Source organism: Pteropus medius, unplaced genomic scaffold (assembly GCF_902729225.1).
Source record: "Pteropus medius unplaced genomic scaffold, Ma_sr-lr_union100, whole genome shotgun sequence".
NCBI classification, from domain to species: domain Eukaryota; kingdom Metazoa; phylum Chordata; class Mammalia; order Chiroptera; family Pteropodidae; genus Pteropus; species Pteropus medius.
The window spans coordinates 17,785,897-17,813,612 of NW_024349802.1; the positions used below are offsets into that span (position 1 = coordinate 17,785,897).

General features: G+C 40.4%; 4 protein-coding genes across 13 annotated transcripts in view; 2 read left to right on the forward strand and 2 right to left on the reverse strand.

The window, feature by feature from the left end:
* PDE6A (phosphodiesterase 6A) overlaps positions 1–8,225 on the reverse strand; it is a 69,809-nt gene extending 61,584 nt beyond the window's left edge. The window contains exon 1 of the mRNA XM_039836524.1: positions 8,138–8,225. The gene's annotated coding sequence lies outside the window, so the exon portion shown is untranslated. The remainder of the gene's footprint in view (positions 1–8,137) is intronic.
* On the forward strand, positions 2,384–18,152 carry SLC26A2 (solute carrier family 26 member 2). Of its 6 annotated transcripts, none has more exons than XM_039836525.1 (4): positions 2,384–2,651; positions 2,975–3,179; positions 9,925–10,955; positions 12,422–18,152. In XM_039836525.1, the coding sequence occupies exons 3-4, from the start codon at positions 10,251–10,253 to the stop codon at positions 13,991–13,993; spliced, it is 2,277 nt and encodes a 758-aa protein (XP_039692459.1). In that variant the 5' UTR covers positions 2,384–2,651; positions 2,975–3,179; positions 9,925–10,250; the 3' UTR covers positions 13,994–18,152. The 6 variants fall into 6 exon arrangements, with proteins under 6 accessions (XP_039692459.1, XP_039692461.1, XP_039692463.1 ...); XM_039836527.1 differs by having other exon boundaries at positions 10,226–10,955; XM_039836529.1 differs by having other exon boundaries at positions 2,975–3,158; positions 10,226–10,955.
* TIGD6 (tigger transposable element derived 6) lies at positions 17,903–27,365 on the reverse strand. 2 transcript variants are annotated; one of them, XM_039836531.1, is made up of 3 exons: positions 26,669–26,832; positions 24,449–24,681; positions 17,903–24,069 (listed from the first exon to the last, which is right to left on the reverse strand). In XM_039836531.1, exon 3 carries the CDS (start codon positions 23,984–23,986, stop codon positions 22,412–22,414), a length of 1,575 nt encoding a protein of 524 aa, XP_039692465.1. In that variant the 5' UTR covers positions 23,987–24,069; positions 24,449–24,681; positions 26,669–26,832; the 3' UTR covers positions 17,903–22,411. The 2 variants fall into 2 exon arrangements, with proteins under 2 accessions (XP_039692465.1, XP_039692466.1); XM_039836532.1 differs by lacking the exon at positions 24,449–24,681 and having other exon boundaries at positions 26,669–27,365.
* The window catches only part of HMGXB3 (HMG-box containing 3), a 39,771-nt gene continuing 38,984 nt past the window's right edge, over positions 26,930–27,716 (forward strand). For 2 of the 4 annotated variants that reach the window (XM_039836522.1, XM_039836521.1), the window contains exon 1: positions 27,244–27,377. The gene's annotated coding sequence lies outside the window, so the exon portion shown is untranslated. Of the gene's footprint in view, positions 27,378–27,716 lie in introns of all 4 variants that reach the window. The other 2 variants (XM_039836519.1, XM_039836520.1) reach the window with 2 other exon arrangements.

Below are 27,716 nucleotides of genomic sequence, written 5' to 3' on the forward strand. Positions count from 1 at the left end.
AAGACATCTGGTTTCTGGCTGGCTGGGCTGCTGATCTGCTGTTATCAAGGAAAAGCAGATTATTAGCCGCTCTACATTAGCAGTGATTTTGTTATTTGTTTCACCTCTTAGATTCCCACTGCAGGGAACTGGGGCATTGATCAAGGTAAGGTAGAATGGCAGTTCCATGGGGCCCCTGAGGAAGTATATGTGGGGAGATGGGAAGACCATGACATTAAATAGCCACCTGGGATGCGGAACTGAAAGGCAGAGAGGCTCCAAGGGCTGACCTAAAGCTTCCTCTCTAGAACTATCTACCTGCATTGGGTCAATGCCGCATGTTCTTGGGTTTTGCAATCTGGCAGCTCCTAGTTTGAAAGCCCACCTCAAAATCCACTACTTAGTCAGTTGTATAACCTTGTTAAGTAATTCAATATTCTGAGCCCCAGTGTCTTCATCTGTCACATAGATTAAAACATATGGAATAAGAGAAAGTAATAGCCATTGTTTATTGGTGTCTATTCTACACAAAGATGGGAGTGAATTCTGACATTTGACTAAAAGTGAGTGTAGTGGTTAAGAGTGGGCTTCGCAGTCAGATACAACTGGGTTAAAATCATGCTATTGTCACTTATCAATTATGAGACCTAGGGCAAGTCACCTAACATCTCTGAGTCTCATTTCCTTACCTCTAAAGGGAGAATCATAATATAGTACCTCCTTTTGTCAAAAGCTACTGTGAAAGTTAAATAAGATAACCAATGTGAAGAGTTTTGTGCATCCCCAAATAAATATGCAAATCAGCAGCTTTTGTCATTCTGCTTGTTTTGCAGCCTATTGGGAGCTGACAAAGTACTTTACACCCAGTTTTACTTGACCCTCTCCAGGACTCTGGGGGCAGGCCATTAACTACCCTTTGAAAGGTGAGAACATTGATGCCAGTTGGGGTGAGGTGATTTGTCTCTAGTCATAAGGGGCAGAGTCAGGAGTAGAACCCAGGTGTTCTGGTTTCCTAATATGGCCTGTGACTCTGGAAGCTCTGAATCTGGTGGGTAACAGAAACTTGAGGATCAACTCTGGATAGGAAAAGGAATTCCTTAAATGACTATGAAGAGGTTCACTGGAAAGGGAAGGAAGTTAACATTTTGCTTCCTTCACAAGTCCTCTTTCATTCCATCTAGTGGGCCCCCACAGGCTATAAACAAGAAGAATGGACAACTTAATATATACTCAATATCTAAATCAAGTCTAAGACAAGTTTTGAGCCCTAAATTTAGAATGCCGTATCTATTTTTAAGTTTTAAAAGCAGGTACTCTAGGGAAAATATCATAAAGATTCTTCAAAGAAAAAAAACACTCTAGTGCAGTCTTGACTAAACATTGGAAAAGATCGTCAAGCTGAACAGCTTACTGATGACAACCCTAGTTGTGATGTCTGTTCTTAGCTATATTTTCCAAAGCATCAAAGTTATTCTGCTGTCTCCCAGCAAATTGTCAAATCTGTCAGGAATTACTGCTAGGTTCCAGTCATAACTGTCTATTCGTGAAAATTTTAAAAACAAAAACAAAAAAACTATCAATAAACTTTGGACTTTAAATTTGAGTTCTCATTAAAAAATTAATAGTAATAAAAATATCAGAGAGAGGACAGTTCCGGCCAATGATTAAACCGAGATCACATGATAGGACGTGACCGGCAGAGAAGGCGTCGCTGAGAGGGCAGGCCTTTAGGCTGGCACCTGAGAGACTAGAAGAAACCAGGTAGCCAGAAGCAAGCAGCTTGGTGGGCAGAGGCCAGGAAGAGTGGATAGCGGTGAGGGCGGGAGAGATGCAAGGTGACAGAGGAAGGGGCCGGGGCCTAGAGCATTCAGGGCCCTGAAGGCGTAGGGAGAGATTTGAGTTTACCTATAAATGTCACTGAAGGTATTAGAGGAAGAGTGGAATTACATTTCAAATTTATTTTTACATCTTATTTACATTTTTAAAAATGCCTCTGGCTCTTGGGCCCTTGAATGAAGAATAAGTTCCACTAGGGCAAGAGCCTCTTTCTACGTGATCTTTCCCCATCTAAAGAGGGGAGTGAGAGAGAACGGGGTCCCAAGGAGTCAGAGATAAAGACGATGTCCCTCACAAACGCAGAGCACTTTCCAGGCTCCAGGTAGAGCGCTTCCGCGTCGTTCTAGATGCCCTTTCCTTGCTATACTCTCGGAGTTAAGGTGGAGAACCCATGAACCGCCCACTTGGATGATTCACCGCAGCCTGAAGCAGGAGAGGAACCTCGCCAAGCATCCTGCAACGCGTGGCCCTTTCTGCCCAGGACAGCCTATCAAGAGGAGGAAAGCGGCCAGGGGGCGGAACCCCCGGCAGTCCCCGCCAAGTCATTGGCTAGCAGCCGCGTCGCTCGCCCACTGTACCACGTGACTGCCACATCCCAGACGTTTGCTCTGGGTTCGCTTTCCGTACCTCTCAGTGGGTACCTTCTCTCCGCGCCCCTCGGTCCAGACCGGCCGGGCCCCGCCTCCTCCGGGGTCGGACGATGGGCGGGGGAGGGGACGGACCGGTAAAAGGGAGGCCGGCCCAGGGCTGGGCCGCCTCTGCCGGCGCAGCGGTGTACTCTCATCCCCGCACAGCAGAGGACGCGCCGCGGGACCTCTTCGCGCCGGACCGGGGAGGTGAGAAGAGCCGAGGGGGCGCGAGAAGGGGGAAGGGAACGGTGCCGGCCTCCCCGCCGTCCGCGGGCCCCTCTTAGGGTTGTCCTGGCCTGTGCCCCAGACGTGCTGGGAGGAAGCCCAGACCAACGGCTGCCGCGGACGTCGCGGCCTGGCCATGGATGGTGGGCATGCGTTGGGGTTTTTCCCTGGGTCGGCAGGGGCCGACGCAGGGCAAGTGTCACAGCCACACTCCTCCACCTCGGTGATCCCGGCCCAAGTCCTCGGACTGAGGGCTGCCCACCCTCCAGTCCACATATCACACTGAGTGCCCCCGCACCTCGCAGGTAAAAGTACAGCTCTTCGGACCAAGTCTTCGTCACACCATCTCTAACCCAGATATCTGGGAGCAGGACCTATCAGTAGATGAGCTGCCACCACCACCCTCCCTACCACCCGGACAGATGGTGAAACTGAGGCCTGGACACCAGAGAGGACTTGATTATCTTGGTTTTTAAAATCACACGCCTAGTTAAGTACAAGTCAGGACCTGTATGTACTTCTTGAAGATTTACAAACTATGTTGAATTTCTTTCACTGGATAGATGGGGACACTGGAAGGACATAGAGAGGACAAGGGCCTTGCCTAGAATTACACGGCAAGTCATTTGCAGAGCTAGGACTTATACTCCCAAACTCGTAGAATGTCATGCTGGGCCCTTGCACAGATTGGGACTACTGTGGGTTAGAAGCATTAAGGATTTCAACTCTTTTCTGGCATCCAGTCTTTTTTTCTCTTTGTCTCCAGGGCTCTTTATGTGACATCTGGTACTAATGTGCTAATCAATATTGGGTTAAGCAGAAGTCCTTATTTTTGAAAATTGAATCAATAAGAAATGGAGAGTCAAACCTGTTGGAAAGAAATGAGCTTTTTTCCCCTCCATGAATCTCAATGCACAGAGACCGGTAGCTATCATTTACTGAGCAAATGCTATGTGCCAGGCATTGTACTAGGTACTTTACTTGTGTAACTTTGCAACAACTCTGCAAGTTAGGTGATGCTATCCTCATTTTACAAGTGAGAGTGATGTTGAGTAGAATGAAGTTTTTCACCCAGTGCCATGCAGCTGTCAAACAGTGTAGCTGGGATCTGAATAGAGATCTGTCTGACTCCAGAACATACACAGTGTTTCTCCCAGTTTGGCCCTCAGCTCGGTATCATCCAAGGTGCAGTCTTAGATCTCATCCCTGGATTTGTCTGAGAACCTACTTTTGACACATCTCTAGTTTAATATATCATTGTACATACTGTAAGGTGCTGCCTCCTAGGGGGAAGATCTAGACATGACACATTCAGGTGTTTTTTAAGCATTCACATAACTTTCAGGGGGCATACCAACCCCCTTGGCCAAACTATGTAATTTCTTGAAACAAGCTTAGTTATGGTATGTGGGAGGTAGAGGGAGAGGAATAATTCCTTTTTCTTTAACACATAGTTGTTAAACTATCATCCATTCACTCACAATATTTGTTAAGCACTTATTCAGGAGCTACAGCTGTGAACAAAACAGCAAGTCACTGCCCTCATGGGAAAGACAATTAACAAGAAAGTAAATGTATAGTATGAGATGGTGAGAGGGTCATGGAGAAAAGTAAAGCAAAGGAAACAGTGCAAGGCAGGGATGGGCCCAGGAAGGAGGCATGGAGGCAGCAGTGATGCTCTTTTATATATTGTGTCTAGGAAGGAACTGATTAAGGCAGCATTTGAGCAAAAAACTAGCATTCCAGTTAGAGGGGCAGCAAAAGGAGATGGAGGCAGAAGCCTGCTTGACTTGTTTATTGTCTGGGATACAAATTATTCTATGCAGCCACAGAGGTAAATTTTATATTATTACTCCTAATAGCAAAAGGAAATGAAAATGTTACCAGTGCATGTGTTTAATATGAAAGATAAAATAATTTCATCCTTAATCCTTTTACTAGACCCGCTTCAAGCTGTTTTTTACCATCACCATTTAAAATGAATAAAAACGGATTGAGAATTTGGCCACAAAGTATTGCTTTGAACTAGTTCCTAAGACTTCTTAGCAAGGAAGCAAATTTGGGAGCCATGTGGTATTTTAGAAAAAGAGCTAAGCTTGGAAATTGGAAGATGAAGTTTGAGAATCTGGTTCTACCAGTTGAACAAGTGGCTAAACTTTGATTTTTCTCATACTAGAGATAGGAATTTGTACGCTGTTCTCAGATTTATTGAGGAGGCAGGTGGGAGATGTATGTGAACTCTTTTTGAAAGCAGTGAATTACTGTGCAAGGAACTACCTATTTGATCATGATTTTACATTCAGTTATTTTCCTTTGGATATTTTATTATTTTGTCTTATATTGGGCTTTATGCTAGAAACAGTATGTTATAGTGTTTGCAATACTGACATAAGCCCTATGGTGGTTCTTTTTTCATCACAGACATAAATGAACATGCTAATCATTTGTGTTAATGGACAATAAGGAAGATTTTTTTTTGTCTTATTATATTTACTTGAAACTTCACCTCTTTGTTCATTTTAATAAACACATATATATAGCTATACATACCAAGTGTGAGGCATCATGTTAGTGCTGGGTTATGTGGAAACAAGAATGACTTGGTGTCTGCCCTTAAATGTATAGTCTAGAGGCGTGTAAATTATTTAAGTGCTAAATGGTTATAGGTAATATGTTGAGGAAGCATAGCCCAAGAAGTTTCAGCCCCCTTATCCTATGGCATTTGAGGTGGGCCTTAAAGGTTCAGAAAAAGGACCAAAATGGATAGAGATAGAAGGAAAAGACATCTCAGACTAAAGAAACAACATGAGCAAAGGCTCAGAGGAGCTAAGGATGCATAATATATCATGAATTGGTGACTGGAACACTGGTGCGTAGAAGGAAGCAAAAGAAGGGCAGTTTTAGGCTTGTTCACAAAAGACAGTACTAAAGTTTTTAGACTATATTCAGTAGGAGGTGGGAAACCCTGTAGATTTTTCAAATGTGTATCCAAATGGTTTAGTCTAGTGCTGTTAATGAATGCTGCTTTTGAAGAAGAGGCAGCATAGCATAGTGGTTAAAAAATGTTTGTTCAATTACGTATTTAAAGCCAAAAGATGTCTGCAGCTTTCAAATAGTTTAGGGGAAGGAAGAAAAAAACAAGCAAACCTGTGTGTATGAAGAGACTGCAAAAGTGTAGAAGTAGCAAAACAATAAAAATTGGTGAATTCTTAAATTGGTATATAGGTGAATTGTGAATATACCTGTGTTCCTTTCAATTCTTTTGGAGATTCAAAAAGTTTCAAAATAAGCAGTCTGGAAACAGAGAGCAGTGTGAATACTGGAAAATTATTTCCAAACTACACAGTCCATTCTTACTCCAGCCTTTTTCTAGTCTAACAGATTTTTCCATATAAGAGAAGAGATTTTTGGTAGATGACTTGTTCACATGAATAGCAGATTAATGTTAAGATTTCAAGTTTTCCACAAACTTTAGATGTAGGTTATTTTATATGGTTCCTATTTATTTCTCCTCCTCTATCTTGTTTTAGATTTTTTCAGTCTTTTCTATGATTCTATTTCATCTCCTTCGTTGGTTTATTAGCCATAACTCTGATTTAGGGTTTATAATATGCATCTTACCACAATTTGCCTTCAAGTGATCCACCTTTTCATGTATAGTGTTAAGAACCTTATAATACTATGCTTTCTCCTCTCCTGGTTTTATGTATGTGTGTGTTAAAAAATATGTAACATAAAATCGGCCATTTTAACCATTTCTAAGTGTATGATTCAGTGGTATTAAGTACATTCATGGTGTTATATAACCATCACTACTATCTGTTTCCAAAATTTGAAACAGAAACTCTGTACCCACTAAGCAATCTCCATCCCCGCGCCAGCCCCTGGTAACCAATAATCTATTTTCTGTCTCTATAAATGTGCCTATTCTAGATATTTGATATAAGTGGAATCACACAATATTTGTCCTTTGTGTTTAGCTTCTTTCACTTAGCAAAATGATTTCAGAGTTTGTCCATGTTGTAGATGAAGAGTATCAGAACTTTGTTCTTTTTTTGTGGCTGAATAATATTCCATTTTATGGCTTATATCCTATTTTGTTTATCCATTCATCTGTCAATGGACACTTAGGTGGTTTCTACCTTTGGCTATTGTGAATAATACTATTATGAACATTGGCATACAGGTATTTGTTTGAGTCCCTGTATTCAGTTATTTTGGGGTATATACCTAGAAGTGGAATGGCTGGCTCATATAGCAATTCTTTGTGAGGAACCACCAAACTGTTTTCCACAGTGGTTTTACTACTTTTCATTACCACCAGCAGTGTATCAATTACCTTTCAAAAAAACAAAAATCCAATTTTAAAAGTCAAAGTTAATTGCTTTTTGAAAATTTTTTGTTGAAATAACTTTTTAAAATAAAAACCAATCTGTCCACCAAAAATTAACCTATTAAGTGCTCCTGTGAGAATTCTATGCGAGGTGTTGTGAGAGTACACAAAAGTATAAAACATCTCCCTGAATAATTTTTAACATAGAATGGGAATTCAGAGAAGAATGAGATACCATTTATGTGCTAATGACCTATATACCCCTCCCCACCCCATTTTTCCAATTTTGGTTTCTCTCCTGTGCTCAAGACTGTCCCCCCACCTCCCCACCCCCCACCATTTCTGATTGTTTACTGGGCATCCTCATTTGGACATCTTATAGGAATTTCAAACTTATGAAACCTAAAGTCAAACTTTTTGTTGTCTTGTATCTTTCCATTTTCTCCTCCATATTCCCATTCACCATCCTTTCTTTTGTGTGATCTACTTCAGAATTCATTTTCAATTTGTTCATTTCCTTTAAGTACCCGAAGATGTAATAAGGTAATAATACATAATTATTTATCAAATGAGTGATATAGTGATTTTTCTCAAAAACCTTCAGGGCCTATGTTCTACCTGCAAATTAAAGTCTACTTTTTTCAACTTGCCATACAAGGCCCTCCAGAATCTTCCTCAGATACCTTTGCAGCTTCCGGTCCAGCTAATCTCCCATATGCATTGATACTTTAAACATACCATTCTTATTTCTGATTCTTTTCCTCCAACCTCAGAACTATTGCCGTTTGTATTTTCTTCTCCCTTATCGGTTTCCAAGTACTTATCTTTTCAACTCTGACTCAGATTTTAGAGCCCAGGTGAGACATGTTCTTTCCTTGAACCCTTTCTAAACTATTCCAGCTCTTGCAGATTTCTCTCCTGCTTAGATGCTATGATCATAGCAGTTGGCAGCTTCGGTTTTATTTAGCAGTGAGGTTGTGGCATACATACACAGAGCAAGGCATGATGATGGAACCACTATGTTTCAGAGGCAGATTTTATCATTCCCCTCTGAAAACTATCACCCTCTGAAAAGGCATTTCAGTTTCGTTTTATGTGCACTATTAGATAAAAATTAGATGCTGCAATTACTTACCGAAGGTAGACATTGTTTCACTCATATCTATAAATTTTCTAATAGAAGTTGGCTGATTACCATCAGGCTTGTATCGGAGGGACGTCCACTGCTCTTGGACTCTTAGTAACTCACATGGGAAGCTATACCAGTGCTGCTGTTTAGTCGCCTGGGTAAGACTGCTTTCTATGTAGTAACAGCTGCACATGCCTAGTTAAAGAAGAAAATAAAGAAACGTCTTTTGTGTTAGCTAAACTACCATTATACTTTAATATATGCATATGTAAATGTATTTTTCAAATATTATGGTTTTTTTCCCCTCCAATTTCTGCAGGGTAATATGGAAAGTTTAAATGTTTTCCTATTGAGTCCACTCTAAATTACCGATGTTAATATAACAGGGAAATTCACCCATATGATACAGTAGTTTATTGAAATTCATGGAACATGTAGTTTGTATTCTAACCTTAAGATGAAAATCTGGCTATAGAATATATTCTAAGGATAAACACTGTAATTTCTTAAATTTTGATTAGCAGTTGGTAAATACTATAATTGATATCAGTAACGGGCTTAGGGAAGTGAGAAGATATTTGTGCAAAAAGGAATACTTGAGAAATATGTTCCAAATTAGATATTTCCACTTGAAAATCAACATTGCTTTATATCCATCTTTTTTCTGTATTTGAGTTATTTTAGTGACTGTATTTGTTCCTATTTTGGAAAGCATACACCTGGACACTTTCGAAGATGAACCAAAATGAAGCTTGCTTTCAAGGAGCTTAATTTGTATGGAGGTCATACCTACAACTTTGTTTAAGATAATTTTTAGTAGTTTTATATTGTTTTGGGTCTTAAAACAGATTTGGAAAGGAAATGTAGTTTTGAGGACAATTTTCAGGAGTGAGTAGGATAGGTAAGGAGATTATAGAAAGCTTTTGCATTGAGACTGTTGGCAGAATCAGTTCCACTTCTAGGACTTTTTGTGTTGAATACCTAAGTTTTTGAGAGCTAGAAATGGGAAAAGACCATGGCCATGAGTTATAGAGAAAGGAGAACTGGGTAAAAGTTTGTAGATATCAGTGCTAGATTATTTTAGATAGCAGGTAGGTGAATCTGGGATACATAGAGTAGTTGAATTCTTAAGTGTTTAGAAATACCTGAACTTTGAGAAAAACTAATTAGATAGGTAGTAGGAATAGTACCATGCTCAAAAAAGAGCTATTCTTGGAGTCCTAAAATCTGGATTTTATTACCTGGCTGAGTCACTTACAAGCTAAATAAACTACTAAATTGCTTTATAATCTGTGTATATATTTAAAGTGGACTTCTAAAAAAAATAAAGTAAAAAATAAAGTGGACTTCTTCTAGACAGCATATAGTTGGGTTTTATATATATATATATTTTTATCCAATCTGAGAGTCTTGTCTTTTAATTGGAATGTTTAGACCATTCACATTTTTTATATGTTTGGGTTATTTATATGTTTGGATTAAACTCTACCATCTGCCAGCAGTTTTCAATTTGTTGTATCTGTTTTTTTTCTTTTTCTCTTTCTCTTAGGTTGAGAATTTTTTATGATTCCATTTTATCTTCACAATTGACTTATTATGTATACCTTTAAAAATGTTATTGGATATCCTTGGGTTTACAATATATATCTTTAACTAATCAGAGCCGACTTTCAAATACTATTGTATCATTTCACATCTAGTGTAAGACCTTACAGTCCTCATTTATTGTGCTATTGTTTTCATACATTTTATTTTGTATATGCTACAAACAAAATGCATTCCTACCTTTACAGGCCATCCTGATACCTTTTCTGGAGAAAAAACTGCAGGGGGATCCAGGCACTGATGGAGAAGAATCCTTGAATGATTTATACTCTTGAGAATTACTGTACTCAGTGAATTATTTGTTTTGACTTGGCTGTTTGTGGTCTGATTCTTTTTTTTCCCCCAAGACAAATGAGGTTCAACTAAGGAAAGTGAATATAAGATACCTACCCCAAAACTTAACTCTCGTGAATGACAAGTAGAACTGTTAAAATGTGCGAGCACTAAGAATTACTTAATCAGTTAACCGTGGTATTTTCTCTGGGGTAGGAGGCTGAAGCATCTATCTCCAGAAATGTCTTCAGACAGTACAGAGAAATGTGATCTTCCACCCAAGGACTCAGTTGAAGGAAATGACCAACACACTCATCCATCTAGGATCCACCTGGAGCTTGAAAAGGAATCAAGTACTGACTTCAAGCAATCTGAGGCCAATGATCAATGCAGACATTACCCTAGGATCCACGTGGAACCTCAAGAAAAATCAAATACTAACTATAAGCAATTTGTCATCAAAAAACTACGGAAGAGTTGCCAGTGCAGCCCAGCCAAAGCAAAAAATGTGATTTTTGGTTTCCTTCCTGTTTTGCAGTGGCTCCCAAAATATGATCTGAAGAAAAACATTTTAGGAGATGTGATGTCTGGCTTGATTGTGGGTATCTTGTTGGTGCCCCAGTCCATTGCTTATTCGCTCTTGGCTGGCCAAGAACCGATCTATGGTCTGTACACGTCTTTTTTTGCCAGCATCATTTATTTCCTCCTGGGGACTTCCCGTCACATCTCGGTGGGCATTTTTGGAATACTGTGCCTTATGATTGGTGAAGTAGTTGACCGAGAACTCAACAAAGCTGGCTATGACTCTTCCCATATTGCCCCTACATTAGGAATGGTTTCAAATGGGAGCACATTATTAAACCATACATCAGGCAGGATATGTGACAGAAGTTGCTATGCAGTTAGAGTTGGCAGCACCGTGACCTTTATAGCTGGAGTTTATCAGGTAAGAAACAATGGAACGAATGGTTGTTTCTGGCAAAAGAAATCGCTATGCATGAAATCTCAGGTCTGTAAGAGATCTTAAATATCGTAATATTAAAACTGTCATTTATTGAATGCTGAAGATATGTGAGGGATCGAGCCAGAATTTGAACTCTACAGGTGTGATAAGGCTGCTGCTCTTTTTCGAACCCAAGGCTGCCTCTTAACCAGTGCATTTCAGTCAGCCAGATTTTAATTATTTGGTTGTAAAAATTTAGACCAGAAAGGGACCCCAGACCACTCAGTACAACTCCTTAATTTTTTATGTCAAGAAACATGGCTTTGCTTGAGACTATGTGTGGTTAGTTATTAGCAGAGTCAGCATTAACAGTCAGACAGGAGGGTAAGAGAATGGAGGTTGGGAGAAGGGGAGTTTTTCAAACTATAGATGACTGCTCCCCTTCCTTTAGAATTGCTGCTCTGGTAACTCCCACCAGAAATAGGTCTCTTGGACTATTGCAGAGGGATAAAGTTGGGGACCACTGTTTTATATTATCAGCCAGGAGAAAGGATTAGAAATGAAATTCTTCTTGAGTTTCCTATAGAATCCACTAATCTGCCATTATCATCATGCCCCTGCCTTTTGGCATCCAGGAGTCAGTGCCAGTACTAAATTTCTTCTCTATCATAGGCATTTGGAACCAATGAGGGAGGGGGAAGAGTAGCTCACTTTATCTGGTGCTTGGATGAAGAGAGAGGGAGAGGGGGTGGTATGCAGAAGAGATGTTCTCCTTACAGTCCATTTTTGCTTTTTGATTAGTGTGCCTCACGAAGAATGAAGAATAGTGCAATAGAATTCTGAGGAATTATTGGAAAGAGGAAAAGTAAATTAAAAAGTATCTTTGAGGATGTAGAATTAATATGGGAAGCAGTATGGCATAAGCACGTATATACTAGATGAGAATAGTTTCTCAGTATGAGGTTAGATTAAAGAGAGTTCTATAATAATTTCAAAAGCATGAATCTAAGTTTTGGTTTTCATCAGTTAAAACTTCACTTTTATGGCAATGGTTTGTAATTTAAAGAAAATATATGGTTTTTTAATTAGAAGAATTTTTCAATTCGAGTTTTTATGATTTCTTGTGGATCCTTGAGAATTTTTTTCTTTTTGAAAGAGGTCTGAATCTTATTCAAATTTAAGAAGCACTGTACAAGAAGGTAGGGATCCTAAGTTCTTGTCTCACCTGGGCTAATGAGTAACAGTGTGCTTAGCCCTCTGAGTGTCAGTAAAATGAGCCGTCTCTGTGAAATGAAAGGACTGATATGTGATTGCATTTTTTCTAGCTCGACAGTCTGTGATACTTGATGGTATGTCGCCATGCAAAGGGGCGGGGGGAGCACGTACGTGAGAGCACGTGAGCCGGAGTAATACAGGATTTGGAAGCTCTTTTCCATTTATATTTAACATTTGTATATCCTTCTTTCCAGGTAGCAATGGGCTTCTTTCAAGTGGGCTTTGTTTCCATCTACCTCTCAGATGCCTTGCTGAGTGGATTTGTCACTGGTGCCTCCTTCACTATTCTTACATCTCAGGCCAAGTATCTCCTTGGGCTCAGACTTCCTCGGAGTAATGGTGTGGGCTCACTCATCAATACTTGGATATATATCTTCAGAAACATCCATATGACCAATCTCTGTGATCTCATCACCAGCCTTTTGTGCCTTTTGGTTCTTTTGCCAACCAAAGAACTCAATGAGCACTTCAAGTCGAAGCTTAAGGCACCAATTCCTACTGAACTCATTGTCGTTGTGGCAGCCACATTAGCCTCTCATTTTGGAAAACTAAATGAGAAATACAATACCAGTATCGCAGGACATATTCCCACTGGGTTTATGCCACCCAAAGCACCGGACTGGAACTTAATTCCTAGTGTGGCTGTAGATGCAATAGCTATTTCTATCATTGGTTTTGCTATCACTGTATCACTCTCTGAGATGTTTGCCAAGAAACATAGCTACACAGTCAAAGCTAATCAGGAAATGTATGCCATTGGCTTTTGCAATATCATCCCGTCCTTCTTCTACTGCTTTACTTCTAGTGCAGCTCTTGCAAAGACCTTGGTTAAAGAATCAACAGGCTGCCAAACTCAGCTTTCTGGTTTGGTGACAGCTCTGGTTCTTTTGTTAGTCCTCCTGGTAATAGCTCCTTTATTCTATTCCCTTCAGAAAAGTGTCCTTGGTGTGATCACTATTGTAAATCTCCGGGGAGCTCTATGTAAATTTAAGGATCTGCCCAAGATGTGGAGGGTTAGCAGAATGGATACAGTTATCTGGTTTGTTACTATGCTGTCCTCTGCACTGATAAGTACTGAAATTGGCCTGCTTATTGGGGTTTGTTTTTCTATGTTTTGTGTCATCCTTCGTACTCAGAAGCCAAAGAGTTCATTGCTTGGCTTGGTGGAAGAGTCTGAAATCTTTGAATCCATGTCTGCTTACAAGAACCTTCAGGCTAAGCCAGGCATCAAGATTTTTCGCTTTGTAGCCCCTCTCTACTACATAAACAAAGAATGTTTTAAATCTGCTTTATACAAAAATACTCTCAACCCAATCTTAGTAAAGGCAGCTCAGAAGAAAGCAGCAAAGAGAAAGATTAAAAAGGAAACAGTGACTCTCAGTGGAATCCAGGATGAAGTTTCAGTACAACTTTCTCATGAGCCCTTGGAGCTCCATACCATAGTGATTGACTGTAGTGCAATCCAGTTTTTAGATACAGCAGGGATCCGTACACTGCAGGAAGTTCGCAGAGATTATGAAGCCATTGGCATCCAAGTTCTGCTGGCTCAGTGCAATCCCTCTGTGAGGCATTCCTTGGCCCGGGGAGAGTATTGCAAAAAGGAAGATGAAAACCTCTTTTATAGTATACATGAAGCGATGACCTTCGCAGAAGAAACTCAAAATCAGAAAGGAATATGTATTCCCAATGGTCTGAGTCTTTCCATTGATCAACTGAATAAGCAGATGGAAGAAGAATGTCTAGCCAATAGCAACTTGCACAATTGAAATTTTAACCTATTGGTGAGACATTCTTTCTTTGAAGCTGATAGCCTTTGTAGATACACAAATACAGTAGAACTAGTAGTTAGGCAAAATTGAAAAGAAGAAAATATGTGGTTTCAGGCTTTCTTGCAGCTGTGAGGTATTCTTGGGAGTTAAATATCTATTGAATTGAACTGTGAAGTAGCCCTAAAACTTAATGACTATTCTCTTTTAGGAGATATGCATTTGGACTCTCTTAATTCTCCAGGAGGTAAAAGGGTAAAGTTGGCACTTACATGAAAAGTGCTGGAGCCTACGTGATATGGCTCTTTGGAGGGAGCCTGGAAAGGAGGCAGGGAAAGAATATTGTGCCTGCTCTTGTACCAGCAGATCAAGGAGCTTCTGGAGCACAAGGTAATAACTAGACAAGTTTGTTCTTATTCGTACTTCTCCATATCCAGTCTTTGCTCCCCGGATGGCAATAGGATCTCTGGCTTTTTAATAGGAAAGCACCATTCCTTTCCTTAAGGCAGGGAACCACAGGCAGAGTCTCATCAAGAGTCTGATGGCTGCGCGTGTTTGTGAAGTCCTACCAGCCAGCTTCACATTATATAGACCACTCTTTGTAATTCATTTGATGATTTTAGTGATGCCTTTTTTTAAAGAGTAAGTAGGTAAGCCAAGAGCTTTTCATAATCAGTGAAAATAATGGGAATCCTCTTTGTCTTTTCTGTGACCTCTGTCCCTGTTTCTGAGTATTTCTCTACTATACTGTATTTTGATTTTCAGTCATTTAGTGTATTGCCCATGGAAACTGCTATGTCTGATTACTGGTGACAGGCTTGCCAGATAAAAGGCAGAATGCTGACTCTGCACTTCTACACAGCATTTTAAATGAGCTTGAGGCAAACTGTTAAAGACAGATTGCATAAGGGAATGATTGACAGTTTCCCTTAAGAATTTACTTAATAGGGAAGTTTTTTCCCTTCCATGGCATTTTAACAAGGGTCGGCTGGGGATTGACAATCTTTCTCAAATAGAAACTCCTGTTCCTCTGTTAGAAAAATTTATTGTAACCAGTGGAAAAGAATGCACAGAAGCTTCCAAAGGAACATCAATAATTAATTTATAGATGTTGTAGTGAAAACAAAGCTAATGCTTACTGCCGTGTACCCTATTGATTTATAATAAATATTGATGACAGTGACAGCTTTTAACAATTTGGGCTACCTAAACTATTATGCAGGAGGATTTAGAAGCATCACATTCATATAACCCAATTATTTATGTATTATTTATGATAGCTGGATTTGGTAATAGGATTTGATCTTATACCTGATATTTCTTTCCATATGTGGATATAAACAATTCTGGAGCTTTATGCAATTAGCAAATTCTTGAATTGTGTTTTGGTTTGTACCTCTCCCACCCAAACAAACAAGAAATTCTGTTTTTGATAGCCAGTTGTAAAAACATTTAAGATTTCACTAAAATTTAAATCTCACCCTCTCTTTTTGGGGTGAGGTCTGTCTGTACTCACATTTAAAAATTTTTTTGGTTGCTGGTATTTAAAGAAATCAAACCTGAAAACCAAAGCCTAATTCACCAACAAAACTAATGTGTTCATTTTCTTTCATACTCAAGGCCTTGGACTTTTAGTTCATTAGGTGATATTTTACAAACTTTATTGATATAAAAATATCTTGTTTACTCTAATTTGACAAATGTATAATATTCTGAGTATCTTGAAATAGTCATTTAATTGAAATGTAGTGTGTATACTCTTAATGGTATACATCTTTTACAACTTTATTTTTAGATTTGTTATTATCAGGGATGGAGTATGCCATGGCCCAGAGAGACTAAGGATAATATTCAAGAGAGGGGTGAAGGAAATAGACTCTCTGACCAAACAAGGGAGAACACAGAGGGATTCAGTGGAATAGGATCCAATCCCTCGTTAGCCCCACACAACAGTGGGGAGGTCAGGATTAGGAGCCACATCTTAGTTTGAGAGCAAGGTCAAAACTGGGTTCTGTTTTTTCTTGAAGGGGATGGGGCACAGATTCACCAAAGATGAAAGAGCTGAGGGGCATGCAGCAGCCGGGTTGGGGCAAAAGTCCAGGTTGAGCTACTCCAGGGCACTAATAAGTTGTAGTACTGTCTGTGCCTTGGATGGTGGTAAAATTGACAGCTGTCTGGTTAACAATTACTTTTTAAAATTGTTAATTAGGACCAAAGGAAAACAAGATTTGGGTAGTCTGACTTAGTTTTTAAACAATAGTAGACATTGAAGCCAAATTTGTTGATAAATTTATAGTGTGGTAAATGGTGATCTTTAGAAGTATATCATATTCTCTTACTAATTTGTCATTTAAGAATACATTGTCTGGGTGTTAGCCCTGATCTTAATATAAAAATGAGAAAAAGGCTGAAGTGAATTTCTCGGGAACTTAAAATTGTGTCTAGGAGTTATAATGAAAAGTTCAAGGTCTGTGATCCTTATTAATGTTTTTAATGGTTTTCATCTATGTAGTGCTATCGATGAGCTATAGGTTCTTTTTGCATCAATGTAGGTAATATCTCAAATACCTCCTGAGGACCTATGCAGGAGTCTAGGGCTCTGTACCAGGTGCTGGACTATGGTACTAAATCCAGTAGGTGGGCTGTATAGTAACTCCCTTGGGTGACACACCCGGTGGAAGAGCTGAGCTCAGTCTGGACTGAGATCTGAGCAGGAGGCATGGATGCCTCCAGTCTATTCAGGGAATGATTCCAGTGACAGTAAAAACCCAACCGATAGGATTTAGACTATGCTTAATTTTTGTTCTTTTAATGTTTCATTTTTTTCCCACTAATGTTTTCTTTATCAGTTCTAGTGATGCCTAATTCAAAACTGGGTTTAAAAACTACAAAAAGAGGATTGGATCTTGAAAGCTTTTAGGCTCTGAAGTAATTTGGTTTTTTGTTTGTTTGTTTTTGATACAAAGGTTTTAGATAATCATGAATAGAATCATTAATTTGAATGCTAATAATAAGAATGAAAATGATAATGTAACAGGTCAAAATAATACTCAGCTGGTTTATCATAGCCTATTATTAAAGTAACATACAATTGAAAACTGTAAGTTAAAAGGTACATTTTAGTTTTTTTTTAAATTAGTAACAGGAATGGAGAATTTAGATGTGGGAGTGGGGGAGATTTATTTTTATAAGGTAATTTTTATCCTGACAAGGACTATTTTTTAAAAAAGTGCTTTGCACCTTAAATTTTAAAGTAAACATGTTGAATACAGTTAAGAAAGTTAAATGAGCATTTAACTTATACTAAGTAGTGGGGTTTTTGGTAATTTCTTTTTTCGGTGATGTAAAATAGGAAGGAGATACTGAATTATGAAAACTGGAATAATGAAGGACACTAAATGTCTTTACTGGAAATACCATGTTTAGAAGTCTACACTGGAATCCTGTGTAATCTTTGTTGGTCTTGAATTATAACTCTGAAAAAGGCCAAATAATTAACAATCTTATTACAAAATACCAATCACTAAATTTCTAACTGAAGGTTTTTTTAGTTGGCAAACAGACAAGCAGCCTAAGCTAGAAAGGATCTTTAACTGAAGGTTAAATATCACCTTCCCCACCCCTAAAATAGTAAGATACTTAGAGTCAAACAACTGTTGGCTTTTCCATTCAAATCAGCTGGGAAGTTACTATTTGAATTCTGATGCTGCCATGATTTCTCAAAAATTAGTGTGAACAAACCAATCTATATAAAATGCTACTTTTTTCTCCTTTGCAGTTTTATTTATAGATCAAGACAATATCAAGGTGACAGGTAAATGAACTCAAATTCTCAGTCTCGTCTATTCACTAAAAAAGTACACTACCTTTCAGTTATTCAAGGTCAATGACTTTTAGAAACATGTTTTATACCACATTTTTTTTTTTAATTAAAGCAAGTGCCTTGATGCTATTTTACATAAATCATGCTAAACCTCTGTGGGATTGAGGATGAGTTGTTGATGGATTGCAGCCTACTGCAGGAGAGGGGCAGTTGGTTAATAGATCTTTTTCTTCTGGAAAGATATGTTCATGATGTTTACTATGTAAGATCCTACATGTGTTGAGATCTGGAGGTGTCATTTCATTTGCTTGCTAATAAATTGTTATGCTAATAAAATATTTCTCTGTGTCTAAATTACTTAAGTGCAAGGATTTGGTTCTAACCTAAATGTAAGAAATACATTTAGGTCACCAGTGAGCTTTAAAATGCCATCTTTTTACCTTTGTAAGAGTAATGCAGTCATTAATTTTTCCCAAGTGTAATGAAAGTATCTGTCCTTATAGAAAGCCATGAAGCATAAAGAAACCCAATTCTTTCCTTTTTGCTTGGTGGTCCTGAGGAGTCAGTTAATCCTTTGGGTAATCATTTTTTTAATCAGTGAAGAAGGGAGGAGGCCTAGATTGCTTGAGGACCCTTCCAGCTCTCATGTTGCAGGACTCCTGTCACTGAGTTAGAATCAGAAAAACCAAATCTGACTCATGTTTTTCTACTGTCCAACCTCTAAATTTTGTTTTGGTAAGTGAATTTTGCGCCACATTTTTTTCATCAGTAAATTAAGGCTACACCTTGTACCGACTGAAAGAATTGGGAGTGGAATTCCTACCTAGAGCACAACCCTTTGTGAGGAATAATCTGCGCCCACACCATCTCCCTATACCTTCAGTGGAGCCTCTTCCTAAATGTGCTCCCCTTTCTACATCTCTCAACTCTGAGGAAGTGGAAATATGGGTAAAAGATAAAAAGGATTAAAGATAGTTTTCAGTCTTTCTTTTGCAGTACTTAGTTGTCTTCCGTCTCGATCTGTACCATGTCAGAGAAATTACAAGTGGCTGCTCTTAAGGTTTCTTCAGTTGGCTAAATTGTCTCCCTTACATAGTCCACCTCTGCCCTCTTGTGGCCAGAATATACTACCACATTCCACTGCAAAGAACTATGGCTTCAAGTAGCATGAACGAAAGTTCTTTAACAGGTCTGAGCTTATTTGTCCTTTTGTATTGTAATTTCCTGAAAGTATTAGTTGAAACAATGCTTGACATAATAAACAAATAACTCTTAGCTTCCTTCCTTTTTAATTAAAGAGCCCTTCTTAGGAACAAGGTGAAAGAAACTCCTTGAGTTTTATCTACTGATCAGGCTGGATGGTTCTGGAACACTGAACCCCAAGATCTGTTAGTAGAAGAAAGGGCTGGTAAGGGAAGTCCCTGTCTCTAGGTGGTATTAGTAAAGTCCTAAATAGGGGTGGGTACTAACCACAGATACACCCTTTTATTCTCATGACAGCACAACTGAGGTAGTGTCTAGTCCCAGAATATTGGCCTACAGAGTAGAATGGTTAACTGGGGCAAAACTAAGTCCTCAAGTGGGTTTGGAGAGTGGCAAGGAGAAGCCAGAGAAGTCTGATGAAGACAGCCAACTAAGAAGGAATAATATCAATCTCTTTTAGTTTAAAAAACAAAGCATCGAACAACAACAACAAAAAATCCTAATGTCCAATAGAATCAAAGGGTTAGCCAATTTAAACCAGACTACAGAAGCTCTTTCTTTTGGATATTATTGCCATCTACTGGGATCTAATTAATATGTTCAATGAGCCAAGAATGTGAGATTAAAAAAAAATGTTTTAAGCACATATTTACTGAATACTACTATATGCAAGGCACTTAGAAAAAGCTTTTCATGCTAAAGTCTTATGTGTGTAAACGGAGAATCTCACAATGACATTCAATGGAAGGAAACAAGTTTACATACTAGAATTCATTATCAAAGGACAGGTTATCCTGGACTGGAATAACATTTGAAGCAATGATATTCATGGAAAATTTTTGCAAATCCTTTTAAATAGAAGACAACTTTACCTTACCTCCAATTCATTTTCTAGTACAATCGATGCTTCATACAGCTTTAAAAGGTGGCTATGACACATTACGTGTCTATCAATTTATACACAAATGTTTATTGAAGTGCATATGATGTGCCCAGCACAGTGCTACACACCATTAAGGTAACAAAAGGCTGACTGGTCCCTGCTCTCATGGAGCTTACAGTCTAGTTAAAGAGCCACAGAACTTATAAAACATTCAAGTGCTTAACTCAATGATGGAAACAAGAAGTACTGAGGAATTGAGGAAAGAAGTGTGGTGAGTCTTCAAGAAAGGGTGGAAGAAAGAAGACTCCAGTTAGTTCTTGAAGAATGTGTAGGGCCTAGCTTGGTAGAGAGCAGGACGAGGCATTCAGGCAAAGGCACACTAGCAGACATGGGTATGGAGTGAAGGAAGACAATGGCCTATTCTGGGGCAGCACAGACACTGGATTGTACTGAGCAACCAGGTTGGAAATGCAGGTTGTAGTCAACTCGAAAGGTGCTAAAACTCAGCTGAAAAAATCTAGTCTGATTTTTTAGGCATTTGAGAACCACCACAGACAGGCAGGGGAAACGGAGTGATCCCAACAGATAAATAGATTAACATTAAGTACAAAATGGACATCAGAAAACAGACATAAGGAGAAAGGTGAGGGGAAATTGGAGGGGGGGGGTCGGGGGGGGCAGTAGTCCTGACACAGATGAAAGCAATTAAGGTGCTGCCAATGAGATAGAAGAACCACAGAACTTATCCAGAAGACATTGTTTTCCTCTCCTAAGTGTTAAAAAATTTAAATATGTGTAGTACTTTTAATTCAAATTATACTATTTTAAAAGGAAAAATATCCAAATAAGCTTTCAAAAACATCCATTTAAACATCTGCTCGTTTTTTGTGTGTGTGTGATTATTGTTGTTTTGTTCAATGTGGAAGAACCTTCTACGACTAATTCAATGTGGAAGCAGAACTTTCTACGACTTATCTGCTTTATACAACCGTTTAAGTAACTACAGAAAGAAAAATAACTGAATTGCTGTGTTTCTGAAATAGCCACAAAATTAACCTGAAGGGGGGAAAAAACTACACTACAACACTAACATGTATTGTGTGTACCTTCTAAAAATGAAACTGGCATTTATCTGACTTATTAGGAATAGATATGAGAGTTATGAAAGATATTAAGAATGTCTTCTCTATAGGAAACAAACTTTAATATAAATTTGATTATAAACTTAGAGTTTTAAATAATTTAAAATCAACTCTGCTCTAGCAGACTTCCCCAAAGAACAAACACAAAGGAATAAAGCTTATTTATGAAGTACTTTTAGTGAAAGCAAATGTTGAGCGCCCCCATCCTAATTACATGGTCTAGGCTGGATTACATGTGTGGAGAGGAAAAGTGTGAATAATCCAAACAGGGGATGATCCAAACACTCTCACTCAGCCATCTCTCGCCAAACTTTCCTCTTACGTTATCTGGAAAGAGATGCACTGGGTTATATGTTCTCTCCCATGACCCTAATAGGATTCTCTGATATTATACCCTGCCTCCCAGAGCATATCACGTCTCCTCTTTAATGCACCTTATTTCGCTGTACCCCAACTCCTTACTAATAATAAGCCTGAAGCACTACAATAAGTTTTAATAGGCTAGATGGCTCCTGTTAATTCTTTGGGCACAGATGAATGTACCTCTACTGAATACTTGGCTAACTGGCGGGGCAGTCAAGAGAATAGCTAAGAAGATTCTAAAGTCACCAAATTAGCAGAAAAGAGTTAACATCTCTGTAGTCAGAACAGATAATACTTTTTTTTTTTTTTGACAGTGATGGGGAGTATACAGGTAGCCAGCTGAAGATAGAAGTGCTAGATTCCTGCTAGACAGTGGTTCTCAAAGTATGGACCCTGAACCACATCAGCATCACCTGGGAACTTATTAGAACTGCAAATTCTTGGGCCCCACCTAAGACTCACTGAATCAGAAACTCTGAAGTTAGAGCCCAGCAATTTGGGTTTTAGCAAGGCTTCCAAGTGACTTTGAAGTGAAGTGAGCTAAAATTTGGAAACCAATGAGCTAGACTTATTGGGAAAAAGTTGGTTCCAGGCCCACAGTGTGTTTCATCTTCTTGTGGTTAATCCAATACTTCCCAGACTTTTTTGTACATATTGAAATCACTTGGGAAGCTTCAAAATCTATTAATGCCTGTGATCCATCACCAGAGATTATGATTTAATTGGTCTGGGATATGATCTGGGCTCTGGACATTTTTTAAAGATCCTCAAGTGATCCTAAGGTGCAGACACGTTTGGGAACCATTGGATTAATCAAAAGAGAACATAGTCAAATTTCATTTCCAACTTCCATTCAAGAAAATTTCCTGATTATTTCAGAGGACTGTAATGTTGTCATGTAATGTTTAAAATTTAAGTTCCATATCCTATCTAAAGAAGTCTAAAAGATTTAAAGATTCTTGTAAACTACATCTTCCAAAGTAAGAGGCAAAATAATGCCTACATTATTTTGTTTGGAGAAAATCTGTAATTTTAGAATCAACAAGAGTTTGTGTCACTCTTCTCATTAAATATTCATCTATGCCATTAAGCTGTCCAAAAATGGCATCAGGAACATCTACGCAAGTGGAAAGGAACCATCTAAGTTTCTGTACACTTGAGATGGCCTCTGTGATGGTGATTTTTGGCTGCTGTGGTAAAGACACCTCCCCTTCATCTTCACTTCCGGCTTCATCAGTATTTTCACCAGCCACCGTGTTCTGAATGACCTCTGTGTCTATCAGCTCCTGAGAGATGGTGAGGTCATCATCTGCAGTGACAAAGTCCTGGAAATTCACTTCATTTGGGACACAGGAGGCAATAGCCACTGAGTGCCACAATTTTTCAATAGCAGTATCTGGTTCACTGGCTGCTGTTTCTTTGTCAGAATCTGTCAATTCCATAGGGACGATGCCTGCCTTCTGCCAGCATCTCACCACTGTGGACTGCTTGACTGACCACCATGCTGCAGCAATCATGTCAATGGCCTGCTTGATGTTCACTTTTCTTTGGTCCTCACTGCTGCTGAGCTTGAGGAGGATTTGTTTTAGAAGGCGGCTCCTGTACAGCCTTTTCATGGTGTGAATTATGCCAAGATTCAGTGGCTGCAGGACGGCAGTACAGTTTGAGGGCAAATAACCCACCTGAATCCTTTCCAAGCGTGGAAGCATATTGTGAGCAGAGCAGTTGTCGATCAGCAGGAGGATCCGGCGCTCTGCCTGCTTCATCCTGGCATCCATTTGCATCAGCCACTCATTAAACAGATCCTGTGTCATCCATGCCCACTGGTTGGCTCGGTAGTCACAAGGGAGGGAATGGACGTTCTTGAGGCACTGTGGGTTGGCTGACCTACCAACAATCAATGGTCTCATTTTTTCAGTCCCTGAAGCATTGCAACAAAAGAGTGCTGTCAATCGCTGCTTTGCTTTCTTGCCCCCTCTACAATGGTCCCCTTTAGCAGCCAGCGTGTGCTGGGGAAGCAACTGGAAAAACACTCCTGTCTCGTCAGCATTAAAGATATCATCTGGGCTGTAGTCAGCAATCAGTTTTATAATTTCCCCTGCATGCCATTCGTTAACCTTATCTATTCCTAGACCATTCATTAATCTGTCACTATCCTCTCTACAGACTGCTTTCAACGCAATTCCGTGTCGATCCCTAAATCTGTTCAGCCAGCCCACACTTGCTTGAAAATTGTCATAGCCAAGCATGTTGGCCAAATTTAGTGCTTTTTTCCGAATGACAGAACCAGTCACGAGAATGTTTTTGGCATGAATTTCTTGAAACCAAGCAAAAACAGCCTTATCAATGTCGTCATAGAGAGCATTCCTCATCCTTTTCCGCTGTGGTCCCACAAATGCCTCCCGCACCTTTTCTTCAAATTTGGCACGATCCTTTAAGAATGTAGACAAAGTAGAAGGGGTGATACCAAATTCTTTTGCCACATCACCTTTCCTCTTACCTGAGTCTACAGCTTCTACAACTTTCATTTTCTCCTCCAGGGAGAACTGCCGACGTTTCTTGTTCCCCTTGTTTGCCATATCTGCAGAATGAGGGCTGGGCCACAACTACCAGGGCTGTGTCCACTCCTTCACGTGCTTTGTTTTGCCACAAGTGTGGAAAACTGAGAAGACAAAACGGAGTACCTATCAGGAACCAAAGATAATGAATTTCCCCTGAAAGACGGGTTCATATTTTTTTAAAATCCTATTAGGAAATGATAAGGCCAAAGTCAAGAGAAGATAGGATTCACGCTACTGACTTTTTGTAGAGATTACTCAGACTCATAGAATGTTTGAAGTAGATCTTGAAAATAATCTAGTTTACTTATACTTTTTGAGCCTCTGTAAAAATAATAATGTCTGCTCTGCCTACTATGAGAATATATTAAATAATAGATGGTAAAAGAGTTTTGCAAATAGCAATGCACTGTATAAATTCAAGGGATTAGTATCTGACTCATATTATAGATCTAGAAACTGAGGCTCAGGAAAGGGGCATACCCAGATTCATACAGTTCAGATTTCTTGACTCGGATTAGTGCTATTCCTGCCACTCCATCGTCCTGCTTGAAATTCCACCAAAATGAGATCTTCTAAGCTTTATCACCATTTGGCTGGGAAGGATGTTCACTGCGGGAATATGTTACTGGTAGCCATACATTCATTTAATGAATATTTACAGGAGCCAACGTGGTAAGGATACAGTGATGAACAACATAGTCAGGGTCTTGCCCCTATGAAATATATAATGAAGTGGGGAGAGATAAACAATATGTGAACAGATAAATTAGAGTATGATATGTACTACGATTAAAATAAACAATCCAGCAGTAGCAGTTTTGGCAATTGCTTACTTAAACCTTATATCATGAGAATCCTCAAAGGACAAGAGCAGCTATGACCTTATGCTATGACTGCCTCTTCCAGAAGACTGACTTCTACCACCACTTCCACACATCTAACTATTCAAGGCTTTCTCTTTGTGCTAAGCACTGTGCTCAATGCCAATCACACAGAGATGAATGGGGCATGGTGACCACCACTGAAGAGATTACCAGGGAAGAAGGGAAGACAAACACTAGAGTGTATGGAATATTATATGTGAGATTACAAAGTACTATGAACTAGAACATAGAAGTATGATCAACTGGGTGGGGCATGGATGGAAAGTGCACTCCAAAGAGGAAACAATATATTAATGTTGGGCCTCAAAGTACAAACAAAGAGGAATTCAGCGATGGAAAGAAATATATGTAAGAGCAGCAAAGTACTACAGAAAATTAAATTGCATGGTGAGGAAAAATATGTTTTTGGAGAAGAAAACAAGGGCCAAATCACAGAAAGACCTAGTCAGGATTTTAGCTTGATCTTGGGACAATAAGAGGCCTTTAGAAGTTGACTTTATTTTTGTTTTTCGTTGAATAATATGCTTAGATTTGTGCTTTAGAAAGAGTCCTTTGATTGCGAAGTGGAGAACCTAATGGGTTTCCTAAGAGGTGGCCCTAAATCTAAAGATAAAAGCAGGTTAGTCGAGTAGGCCATATACAATTTGGATACATTGAGTTGGTAGGAAGCTACTGAAAGATTTTAAGCAAAAAGAAATGTGCAAAGAATGGAATCGAAGGTGTTAGGGGAAAAACGGGGAGACTAGTTAGGAGGCTGTTGCAAGAGCCCAGATGGGGGATAATGGTGGCTGGGATTAGAGTAATAATGGAAATAGTAAGGAGGAGTCAGTTTGGGGCCGTTTTTGCATATCTTGCTGATGGGCTGGATGTAAGGTGTAAGAAGAATCAAGGTTAACTCCCAGATTTCTGGCTTGAGCACTGAACAATCCAGTGGATGGTGGAGCCATTTACTGAGATGAGAACCAATTATTGAGGATCTATTTCTTAAACATAATTTGTTACTCTACGTGCTTAATACAGTTTACATGGCAGGACTGTAATTCAAACCCAGGTAGGCTCACCATAAAGCCAGTGTTCTTGACACTATAGAGTGCTATATAGCTTGTTCCGGGAACTATCAGTATTGAGAATAGACATGGGAAGAGAATGAAGCAAGAGTCAAACCAGGCTTATAGGTCAAGCTAAGAAGTTTGAATTTTATTCTTTTGAACGAGAAGACACTGGAGGGTTTTAAATAAGGAGTGACCTAATCTGATTTTCAGTGCAAAAAGATCAATCTGGTTGTTGTGTGAAGATTGTAGAGGGACAAAAGTGGAGGTGGGAAGAAACTGCATCAGTCCAGACAGGGTATGTTGGTGACTAGAATATTGGCGACGGTGGTAGATAGAAAAAAAGTAGGTAGATTATAAATATATTTGCAAGATAGTGAAGGTCGTGCAGCGACTTGTACAAATGTAGGACAACCTGTGACATAGGCAGGAAAGGACAACACAATCCTTATTTGATTCTGGAGCCTCTCCAGATGGTCATTCAGCTCGGTTTGAATCACTTCAGGAACTCACTACGATTACTGTGTTTGGGACGGTGGGAGGGACGGGCTGAGGGCAGATCACTGGGGTGAGGCGGTCGGCTTGATGTGGTACTGAGAAGAACCCTATCCTGAACAAGCGAGGACAGACCGAGGAAGGATGGGATCAGGCCTTGAACGCCGTTCTTAGAGAGTAGTAGTTCTGGGGCTCCCCAAGGCCGGACGTGGGTCTGAAAGGTGAGGCATGGCCTCGATTCATCACGCTCGGCACAGCCCCGCCCAAGTTACCTGAACGCCCTACGTCAATGGGGGCAAAGCAGCCCGGGCGTCCCACCGCGGGTAGCCGCAGCTTCCTCCTCCTCCCGAAACCTCTGGCCGGAAGCAGTCCGTCCGCCTTAGCAGCCCCCATCTAAGCCTCTAAGCAGTACCTATGGGCCCGCCCCTCAGCTAGGGCTGGACTGCTGCGCTTGCGCAAAGGGTTTCACGCAGTCACGCGCGACGAGCCGCTTCCGGTGCGCCGCGAGGGCCGCCGGGACGGGTCTCCCAGGCGATCCTAGGTGTGTGCTGGTACCGCTGCTGCTGCCACCGCCGAACCGGTGCCGCGGCGACGCCCGTGTATCTGCAGTCTTCCTCGGGCTCCCCGGGGCTTGACCCCCCCGGGGCCCTCGGCAGGCGTCGGTGAAGAGCCTGCGGAGCGAACCTGTCCTCCCACACCCTCCCTCCAAGACCCCATATCGCGACTCCAAGGTGCGGGAGCGAAAGGGGCTGTCGCGACTCCGCACCGTGTGTCGCTGGGCGGGGCCGCGGGGCCGGGGCTCCTCCAGCCCCCGGGATGCGCGCGCGAGCTCTCGCCTCCACTTCCTTGTTGCCACTGTCACGACTGGAGCCGCCTCTCGCCGACAGCGGGGAGCGCAAGTGCGCCGGCCAGCCCCCTCGTCGAGCCTCCAGGCGGGGCGCCTCCGGGAATGTGAGCCGCGCAGCTTGCTCGCTCCTCGGGGTAAGTCTCGTCCTCGAGCTCCGCGCTGCACCGCGTCGCGACCAGCTGGGCGTCCTCGAACTGGGTACTGCGGCTCTCTGAGCCCTATTACAAAGTAGGAGCTGTGAGCGTTAGTTTCTTCCCGCTTTCGTTACTTTTGGGACATCTGAGACCCAGAGAGAAAGGAACTAGTCCAGAGTCAAACCGTGACCCATAACTGAGCCATCAAAGGCAATCTCATGAGGTCAGGATGAGAATCTGATGGGACAGTGAAAGTGTCTCACAAATTTCAAATACTGTCCTTAACACTCCTTTACGGGTGAGAAAACTGAGACTTAAGAGTAAGTAGATTGCTCAAGG